The 10,776-nt window shown below is 41.1% G+C and overlaps 1 protein-coding gene across 1 annotated transcript in view; it reads left to right on the top strand.

Annotated features, from left to right (window-relative positions):
* Lgr5 (leucine rich repeat containing G protein-coupled receptor 5) overlaps positions 1-10,776 on the top strand; it is a 132,776-nt gene that overhangs the window by 105,444 nt on the left and 16,556 nt on the right. The window contains exons 6-8 of the mRNA XM_031349506.1: positions 2,557-2,628; positions 5,844-5,912; positions 7,219-7,290. Coding sequence (XP_031205366.1) covers positions 2,557-2,628; positions 5,844-5,912; positions 7,219-7,290 — 213 coding nt within the window. The remainder of the gene's footprint in view (positions 1-2,556; positions 2,629-5,843; positions 5,913-7,218; positions 7,291-10,776) is intronic.

Raw genomic sequence — 10,776 nt, 5'->3', positions numbered from 1 at the left:
ATAGACAGACAGACAGACAGACAGACAGACAGACAGACAGATAGATAGATAGATAGATAGGTAGATAGGTAGATAGATAGGTAGATAGATAGGTAGATAGATAGATGATAGATAAATTCTTTTTTCCAGTTCTAGGAATGGAATCAGGCATTACAAAATGCTAGCTGAACAAGTATTAATACTTTTAATACTTTGCCAGTAAGCTATACTCACAGCCTTGACAAGCACTTTTTGTTTTAAGAAAAAGAAGGCAGATCATTGCTAAGCTGGGGATATATCCCAACAGCAGACTGTCTAGCATCAGTGCCTGGGTTTGAGCCCTAGTACTGATGAAAGAAAGACAGAAAAGGATAGGAAGAAAGAGGAAAGGGGGGCAAAGGGAGAGAATAAAAGAAGGAGAGGGAAATGTTGACTCTTGACAACAATTCTGCTTTTCTAACCTTTTATATTTCTCTTTGAGATCTAGATTTCTTTTGGTTTGGTTTGATTCGGGTTTTTGAAACAAGGTTTCATGTAGATAGGCCTTGAACTTGTTGTGCAGTTGAAGATCACCTTGAAGTCCTGATCCCCCTGTCTCCACCACCATGATAAGATTCTAGGCCAGGCCTTATTCACATCTCTACAGTTTAGAAAACAAAATGGTTCTCAATGAATAGTTTGGAAATGAGTCAGTCTTCTTTGACAGTAAAGCAGTATGTATGCCCTCATGCACTAATAGAATAACCAACATTTATCTAGTGCTGATGTTTGGATGTAGTTGCTACCTGAAGGACTATAAGATCAGCTTGCCTGATGTGTTAGTCCCTATGATGGATGCTTGAAATAAAGCTGGACGTGGGGCCTCATGCCTATAATCCTAGGGTTTAGAAGGCTGAGAGGCAAGAGGCTTGCAGTGAGTTTGAAAGTCAGCCAAAAGTATATATGTCAAGCTAGGTGGGTTACAGAGTAAGATCCTATAAGGGAGGCAAGGAGGGAAGGCAGGAGGCAGGGAGGAAGAGATAGAGGGAAGGCAGGAGGCAGGGAAGGAGGGATGGAGGGGAGACAGGAGGCAGGGAGGGAGGAATAGAGGGAAGGATGGAGGGAAGGCAGGAGGGAGGGAGCAAGGGATTAACTACTTAAAGGGAAGAAAGGTGCACTTGAGCTTACAATTTCAGCAATTTCCTTCCACAGTTACTGATCTCACTGCTCTGGACCTATGGTGAAGCAGAGCATCGTAAAGAGTAATACACGGTAGACCAAAGATGCTCACCTCATAGCAGCCGGGAAACATAAAGGGAGACAGGAAGGGCTGGGGACCCTGTAGCTCCTTCAAGGACAAGGCTCAGTGACCTGGCTTCCTTCCACTAGGCCCCGCCTCTCACAGGCCCACCACCAACAGGTAGAACACCATAGGCTGGCCGCCACTCAGACTTACCTTACTGACCTTAAAAAGAGCAAAGATGCTTCTTTTGCTGTCTCCCTGCCCAGTGCATTGCTGACGCTGATCTCCTATCTCTTCTTCTTTAGCATGTACTCATGAGGTGCAGACCCATCCGTTTTTGGTTCTCTCCATCTGCTCTCTCATCCTTGGCATATAAAAGACTTTGAATCAATGTCACATAGATCTCACCTGAAACCAGAATTTATTTTAAAACAAAGATCTAAGTCTGGAAAAAATAAATTTAAGGGGATGTTAATGCATTTCTACTCTGAATCTGGATATGATGTCACTGACCCCAAAGAAGCTGGCTGTGGCCTGGTTGTGGCCCCTAGACTAATTTCTTTTAAAAGATTTTTATTTATTTATTTTATGTATGTGAGTACACTGTTGCTCTCTTCAGACACACCAGAAGAGGGCATCAGATCCCATTACAGATGGTTGTGAGCTACCAGGTGGTTGCTGGGAATTGAGCTCATGGCCTCTGGAAGAGCAGTTGGTGTTCCTAACCGCAGAGCCATCTCTCCAGCCCCCTAGACTAATTTTTTTAACCTCATCTCCCTTAAACCTATTTTCCAAAATCTCTTCGGGAGTTAATCTACTTTTCAGTTGTCTACACAGCTGTTCTAGTTGACTCTGGCATAACTGACTTATCAATCGAGCCTAAGATGATAATTGTACGCATTAATAGTTTGTCAAGATTACCAATTGTGGGCAGCAGAAAAAGTCTGATCACTATTCCCTATGGCTAAAATCTTTTCTTGCCGACCGATAGCCCAATCCTGGGAATGGAGTCCACGTATGACCCTCCCTCCATCCCATGACCTTGGTAATGTTCAGTGTCTCTGTTGAGCACTCTGTTTCCAAGTCACAATGAGCAAGCCACACTGGAAACTACTGTGAAAAGCACAAATAATTCATATCACCACATACACAGTAATTATCTCAAATCTCATGCTATAGAATTACATACAGTGAAGGCAGCACAGGGGATTTTTTTTTTTTTAATGTTCATTTCTTACCATTTGTGTGTCCTTTATATGTCTTTGAATTTAAACAACTCAAATGTTGTTCCTAAATTTTCTCTGTCCCATCTGCCCTCGTGACTGTTCCTGACTGCGGGTAATACTCTCTTCCAGGCATCTCCATAATAATAGAATCCACTCCCTGGGAAAGAAATGCTTTGCTGGGCTCCACAGCCTGGAGACTTTGTGAGTTGACCTTCTGTTTGTTTCCCTTTTCCCAGTGTTTTCATGAATATTCTGAAGGAATCAAAACAGCCTTAAAGCCAAAGGAGATGTTTGGTTTGGTTAATTGCCTGAGCCTTAAACAGATATTTACAGAGGTTTTATCTTACACACACACACACACACACACACACACACACACACACACACACACACAGAGCTAAACAATAAAACTGCAATTCCGTTTTAATCTCTTGTGAGTGGCAAATTAGTGGGGATAATTAAAGTTAAATGAGATCTGTCAGTAAGCTGTGACTGCTTGCTTAGGAACGTGTATTCTCCACTGAGGAGCGCTCTCTCTTGTCAGGAGCACTGAATTAGGTGTGAGTTGAGTCCTCTGCTGAAGGGAAGCTGCTGACCCTGAGATCTAGGGCCTTCATAAGGAATGAGGCTCATACTGAAGCAATCCAAGGGACTATATCACTTATAGAATATGTGCATGACCACTGATACACATTGTTTGAACCATTTTTACAAATATCCTTTCAATCAGCTATTCCTATCCTGTCTTAGAGTCCACTGAGTTACTTTACCAGGGCTACATATTTAGCCTGTAGCATAATTGGGAATTGCTTCTTTCTGTAACCTGATTCTGAAATCCATGTCTCCATGTGCTATATAGCACAGGTATAGACAATAGCTCCAGGTGCTATTTTCCAAGACTAGGAAAAACTTCCACTGGACGCAGTGGCATGTGCCTGTGACCTCAAGCTAGTCATAAGGCCGAAGAAGAGTATCACTTGAACCCAGACCTCTGACGTTCACCTGGGCCGATAGAGTAAGACCCCTATCTCAACAAACAACAACAAAAATAGCTCAGATTTTTGTTGATACTTTCGATATAAAGATGTCCTGTCAGCTGGCCATATCCTAGAGCCCAGAGCCAGGACAGAGGATCTCACGGTCTACCATGAGCACAAACCTCCTCCTCCTACAGGAGATGTCTTAAATGCCCTGTTGAGCCAACAAAGTGCAATCAGGGTGGACAGTAGGCAGCAGAAGATCTGAGTGTACCAGGCAAGGAAGGTAGTTGCAGGCATATCCTCAAGTCCCTTCCCATTTTAATCCTGAAATACAATAAATGACACAAGGCCTTGTGGTGATCACACAACCAAGTCTTCTATGCCCTTAGGGAACATGGTTCAATTGCACACAGACTTTTAACAACTTATCCATGATCTATTTAGCTTCTAACAAGTTCTGGATCAACCAGCTTCCTGAGACAATCTCTATCCTGGGTTTTCTTATAATGGTGGAGCATCCACAACTCTCCTTCCAGAATGACTTGTCACTCTGCTCGCTTCAACATGGGTGCCATAAAGGAACTCATCTAGGCATTGACCGAGACAGCACAGGACAGCAGTTTCCATCAGCAGGAGAGCAGTTCCCATCAGGAGGACAGCAATTCCCCTCAGTCACTAGGAAAAAAGTTACAAGGTCTCTCTCCTTAAGGAGTACTTTCTCACCCAATCCACAGAACAATTGGAGAGGAAAAAACAAGCAAACAAACAACAAACAAGATCAGCTTTCCTGGGCGTTTCCACAAAATGCTTTTCCTGTCCCCAGTCCTGAGTGAGGAACTGGCCTTACAGAAAAAACGCTTACAAATACCACAAAGCAAAAAGTTTCAGGACAAAAATCTGTACATCTTACTGTCTGGTCCCACTTGGCCTAGGGCTACGTAGGATCAGTAAATTGGTTATTCCCAACTTCTTCCTTTCTCTGACTAGAAAGCTAAGTAATTTATAAGGGTCCAGTCCTCGTTTAATCAAAAAGAAAAAAAAAAGAAAAAGAAAAAGAAAGAGAGAGAGAGAGAGAGAGAGAGAGAGAGAGAGAGAGAGAGAAAGAAAGAGAAGAAAAGAAAGGAAAAGAAAAGAAAAAAAGAAAAAGAAAGAAAAAAAAGAGACCATCTGGAGAGATTTACAAACAGGAAGAAAATTTATGTCCACAAAAGACGAGTTTCCTGCCTGCAGAATAGCTTAAGGATTGCTTCTGCCAGACAAGTAGGAATCTCGGTTCATGTCGAACTCAGCCAAATTATCTTTCTCTTAAAATTAAATAGCAATTCTTGTCTACTAAGGAGGATCTAACCACATCTGATTGCCTTACCAAAGGGGTTTTGTGTGTCATTTGGGAAAGCCGCCCTACCCAGGGACCAGACAGCAATTCCTTTTTCATATGAAGAGGTAGATAGAGTAAGCCTATAAAATACGTGTGAGTAATGGGATTGGAAGCCATTTATGTCATTACAAATAGAGAAATTAATGATTCTGAGATTCTCTGGCCCTTCTATTGCTGTGTGTGAGGGAATAATACAGAGCCTTGCCTCACAGACCAAGAAAAACATCAGATTTCTGAATGGATCATCATTTGTGACTCTAGGGAAACTCTAGACTTCATATCCTTGTTAAGAGTCCTCTGTATCACATTAAACCTTCCCAAACACATGTCTTGTCCTGGACTTCAGGCTGGGTGAGACACAGGCTCTCCCTATGAGCCAGGAACAAGGCGATTCTCATGTCCTGCTTCCTAGATGGGAAGGGGGGAACAAGAAAAGGGATGTATCCCAGGACTGCAAACAGCAGCTGCCAACTCAATGCACCAGGTCCCAGTGAAGAGCTCCATCCGGAAGTCATCCAAGCCCACCAAGCAAGCATCATTCCTCCTTGGAAGTTAAAGCTGCCACAGGTCAGGCAGGCCCCTCCCTGTTTCAAATGACCCAAGGAAGCCATTGATTTTTGGCAGGAAATTTCTGTTCTTTGGGGTCATGACTATTGTAATGCAAATGTTTTCAGACTGTTGGTGGCCAGGGCCCTAGAGATAGCTTAGCAGGTGAAATCACTTGCAGCTCAACTTGATGAACTGAATTCCATTCCTGGAACCCACCAGAGGAAGGAGAAAAATGAGCTCCCAAAAAGTGTCTTCTTACTTTCACAAGCAAGCTCTTTGCTTACACATACGCGCACAAACACATACACTCATGCTCACACTCAAACACACTCGACACAGCAGGTTGCTTTTAAAGTATTAGCGGGCAGCATGCCCCAATAAACCCTCAGCTGGAAGAAAGAAGAAGAACTTTCATTGATGATACGGGTCTTTTGGAAGAGCAAACCAGCTTACCATGTAAATAGGTTAAATAGATGTTTTTACTGAAAATACCATTTATTTATTTCCAGAGATTTAAATTATAATAACCTTGATGAATTCCCCACTGCAATCAAGACACTGTCCAACCTTAAGGAACTGTAAGTGTTAAGATAGGCTTGATGAATGAACTTTTATTCTTTTGTAAATTGGCATTTTATTTTTTAAATTGGCATGATTATTATGTACAATAGCTGAAAATTTTTAAGTTTATATAATAGTTAAGTGCACTTGAATATGTTTTAGCTGATTTCCATAACCAAAATTACCAGGATTTTACAATGTATATGTGACTTCCCATATTTGTATGTACAAACATATTTTATAGTTATATAACCTATTTCCTAAGTGATATGGATTCTAGTACCATTTACATTCTTTATATTGTAGTACAACTAAAATAACACTTAGTTATCTGTTAAACATTTCTATGAATCCAGACAGTTTTGAGGTGCATAAATATAAAATTACACAAATAAAATTGTGTCCTCTGTATAGTGAAAGATGCCTTCACATATATTTTATTACATGAATTATTCTTTAAATGCTAAGTGAACCTTATTTAATTTTTAAGCACAATTTCACTAAAGGTAAACTAAATTTTGGCCATTGGATGTTTTTAATTAGCTTTTCCTTTTATCTAAAAAAAAAAAAAAAAAAAAAGAGCTTTGTGCAAGTACTGTCCTAGCACTTGAAAAAAAAAAAAAAATTTAAACCTGGGACCTTATTTCCACAAAGCAGATGGATAGGGTAGGTTGTTTATAAGTTAAAAGCCTTTGCGTGTTCCACCACAGAGAATCACATGTGTATCAGCTGGGTAGCATATTGACAGAGGGAGGCAACCTTAACTGTCACGCATGCACATGCGTACAGCCACAGTCAGAAAACCCAAAGATCCTTGAATCGCCTGGCTGTCATTCAGACTACATTTGCCCCAACCTGGGGAATCAATTTGTTATTACAGACCCACTACTCCTTTTCCTCTTAAAGAGGTTCCTGAAATCTCTACTTCACTGCAGCTGAAGTTAATTTTCCTTTCTTCCAACCTCAAACTGGGAATGATCTTAATCCTCTCTCCAAAGATGGCTCCCGCTCAAGCTGTTAAGCGACAGTTCTTTACTGGATATCAACAAAGCCATTTTCCTTTTATAACGTAATATCCTGCTTCCACAAAGCACAACTGGGATTTGCACAGCCTCTCTTCCCTCTTTCAAGACTCGAGCTGGAATTCCCTTTACTCCTCTGCGGTAAATGAGGACACACACAGTTCATGATGCAGAGGGGCGTTACCTGTACTCTGGTTACTACATAATAGGACAAAGAGGGCTAGTAAATAAAACACACACACACACACACACACACACACACACACACACGATTTTCTGTAATATTTGTCTCTCTTTCTAGAGGATTCCACAGCAACAATATCAGGTCAATACCCGAGCGAGCGTTCGTAGGCAACCCTTCTCTTATCACAATGTAAGTAGCCATTGCACTCCTTTTACTTGTCCCTCCTGTCATATAACAGTTTTTAATATGTTGCGTATTTAATATAATGCGACTAATGCTATGTGTTTGCCTGCATTTTGTCACAGTCCATTCAGTAATCTGTACAGAAGTACATTGATATCAGGTTTCAACTACACACTGAAACGACACTGAAGAGTGATCTTTTAGGGTCTGTGGTGTCCCTTACCTCACAGATGACATCTCCAGGTGCCAAGTCACACATCACAGGCTCATCCTACGAGGGCTTTTGCTTACCTATATTGCCCAGTGACTAAAACTGATTTTAGAACACCCAATTCACTAAGTCATTCAAGAATTCAATCCAAGTATTCTAGAAAAATAAGTGATTATATACAAAAAGGGGGTTGTCGCAAACAGTTTGTTTCTGGCTTAAACTGCTGCCACGAGTGTTTAATGGAAGGAATACTGTTGTATGTTCACTGCCTGTTCGTTCACAAGCCCCAGCCTTGAGTCGCATCTAAACAAAAGTAGGATGTAATTCTACAAAGGTGCATGTATTCTAGAAAGGAGAATACAAAGGACTCGTACATTATAAAAATAAAATAGATTTATAATCAGAGTATCAATGATGATGTTTCACACTTAACACAGATAGTACACTAATTATGCATCAACATTAAGAAAATAAAGATGTGTAATTATTTGGTTGGCTTCTAGATAAAAGATGAATGTCCAAGGTAGGTTTAGGGAATCATATTGGCCTTAGTGAGGAAAGGCAACCCTTGAACCTGGCCTAAGGAAACAGCTTGCTTGCGAGGGATCCTTCCTGGGCTAACTTGGTAGAGAGGCTGTCTGAAAGCACGCGTCATCTGTCACAAATGAGCTGTAAGCCCCCATTTAGCCTTGACTACCAGGGGGAGGGGGGAGCAAATACACAAACAAACAAAATCATTCATCACCTCTGAAATGTGCTGGCAATATTTTGGCAAACTAAGGGCTTTGCATTCTATTGCCGAATAAACTTTAGTCCTCCTTAGAGAGTATTTGCATATTAAAAGACTAGGGGATTGTATGGGCTTGGCCACTCTTCCTTTCAGCCCTGGACTGGTGTTTAATCAGTCTTTTGGCATGTTAATGCGTCAGACTGTACAACCCATACAGCCTTCTGAGGCCTCTCCACTTTCCACAGTGATGCGCTTTCTCCCCTCCTCTGCTCTCCTTACACTGAGTTTCCATCTCTTGTCACCACAGCCTCTCCAGCGCAGCCACCCTGTATGTGTCTTTGCTCCAAGCCCTGTCAGCTGGTGACCCAGCCATCATTTCTGCCTCTGTGATCTCCAACCTTCTTTTTGTCCTTACTTCACCACCTCCCGTTAGCCACGACTTCTTGCTATTTACCAATGCAGATGAGGCTGGCCTCCCTGTCTCTGCCATCACCAGGGATGCTTGAAACAGCATCCTCTTTGCCGCTCTTAGCTATGAAGCAGAAATCCAGGATGCAAGCTCCTTACCCTGACTTCCACAATCTTCCACAGCTGACTTCCTAACCTACTTCCCCAAAGCTCTCTCTAGCAAGGCTAACTAAGCTAGGCATGTGCAGCGCAAAGATTCCATCCCTGCACGAAGGTGATTGGAACCTGTCTTTCATATGTGTTTCAAATAGTATTTCATGAATTTTCTTTTTACCCTCCCCAAAACAAAGGAAAGAGCTGCCTCCAGAGAACCCAGGACCTTTTTACAGTAGTGGCGATATTCTGCAGTACACATGCAAGCACATATATTCATACCTTCCCAGTGTGTATACATTTACACATGGGTATGAGTGTAATTATGTGCATATACATATATAGTACAGTCAAGGAAGGTGAGCTACGAGAACTCTGTTTGGAGCCATAAAGCCACTCTTTTTTAAAATTCTTTCACTTATTCTTCGAGAAGTCCATGCCCTGTATCTTGATCATGTGCAACCTAGGTTCCCCCTCCCCCACTGCAGTTCTTTTAATGGTTGTCTAATCCCAAGGGAAAGGAAGAGGTGAGCAGCAGGGTGGAGAGCATTTAGGTGTGCTAGGTAACAAATGCGTCAGGTACTGTGTGAGATGTCGCATGTGCATTATTAGCTTTTCCAGTTGTTACCCAAAGCCTGTGATCAAGCTCATTATTATCTTAGCGTAAATTGAGGATCTGGGCACTTTCCTGGGTAGCTGAGCCTCGGTTTTCTCACTGGAGAACGAAGAAAGTTGTGACTACGCCATAGATCAAAGTTGTTGCACGGATCAACTGCTTTGTCAGACAGAAGGGGATGTGCCATTGCTTGTTTGCTTCCAGCTGGTGCTAAGCTCCATTAGGCAAGAATATTTCACCATTCCTCCTGAACCTCCAGCGTTTAAAATGATCTCCAGTGATAGCTTCTTTAAATCTCTGCAATCACAACTTCACAGTTTGAGCATGGATTTGTTGTACTGAGTTGAACTACCCCAGCCTCAGCTAAGAAATCTGTGTGGGGCTCCTCCACTAACAAAGCAGTTCAGCCAGGTTTCGATTCCATTTAAAAGTCTATAAAACAAAATGCTCTTAAAATTTTAATAATGTTTCCCCTTTTTAGAGTCATAACTAATTCAAGAAATCTCTCACACTAGATAAACCCTACTGTGTATTATTTTTTTCTCAGTAATGTGGAATCCTTTGTAGATGTTATGGTAATTATACTTAATCACAGTAGAACCTTCTGTAAATATAGAGATAGTGATAAATAAGTGATATATAGATAATAGATACATATGATAGGTAATAAATAGACTCATATAATAGGTAGATAGGATAAATAATAATGATATGTAGAAAACATAGATAGATGATTGATAGATATAAATAAATGGTAGATAGATAAATAGATAGACTGAATTGCAATGTGAATTATGTTTTTGATAGTGAGTATTCAAAGTATTGGAGGCAGACAAAGTCTTTAAATTAGTTAATTCATGTACTTTCATGCTTCATAACTATTATTCATACGAGCCCTGCTGTGCAAATATTATTTTTTTTCATTTTTATTAGTCTTGGAGGTAAGCATGCAAAGTGTGGGTTTCATCATGGCATCTTCACACATGACCTTTGCTCTAAATCCTCCTCCTCCTCCCCAAAAGTCTCTCCCTTTTAAATTTTATATAGTAAAGATTCCTTACGAAAAATCTCAGGAAGCAAGCTAATGAAATGGTTCAGCAGGTAGAGGCCCTTGCCTCCAAGCCTAAGAACTGAGTTTGATATTGGGAGCCCAGATCCACAACTTCTCTTCTTACTCAGAAAGAACTCACTTCCACAAGATGTCTGTGGACTCCCACATATACACTGTGGCAAGCACTGAAGTCTATATACCCACACAGAAACAAACGAATGAATGAATGAATGAATGAATGAATGGTCTTGAAGTGTGAGGGGAAACACTTTTGATGTTCGCTTGAAACTAAGTAATTGGGATGTACAGTAATCAGTAAAAAA

The sequence above is a fragment of the Mastomys coucha genome, unplaced genomic scaffold, assembly GCF_008632895.1.
Source record: "Mastomys coucha isolate ucsf_1 unplaced genomic scaffold, UCSF_Mcou_1 pScaffold4, whole genome shotgun sequence".
In the NCBI taxonomy this organism is placed as follows: domain Eukaryota; kingdom Metazoa; phylum Chordata; class Mammalia; order Rodentia; family Muridae; genus Mastomys; species Mastomys coucha.
Note: the sequence above shows the minus strand (reverse complement) of the source record. Positions and strands in the feature narration are given on the sequence as shown.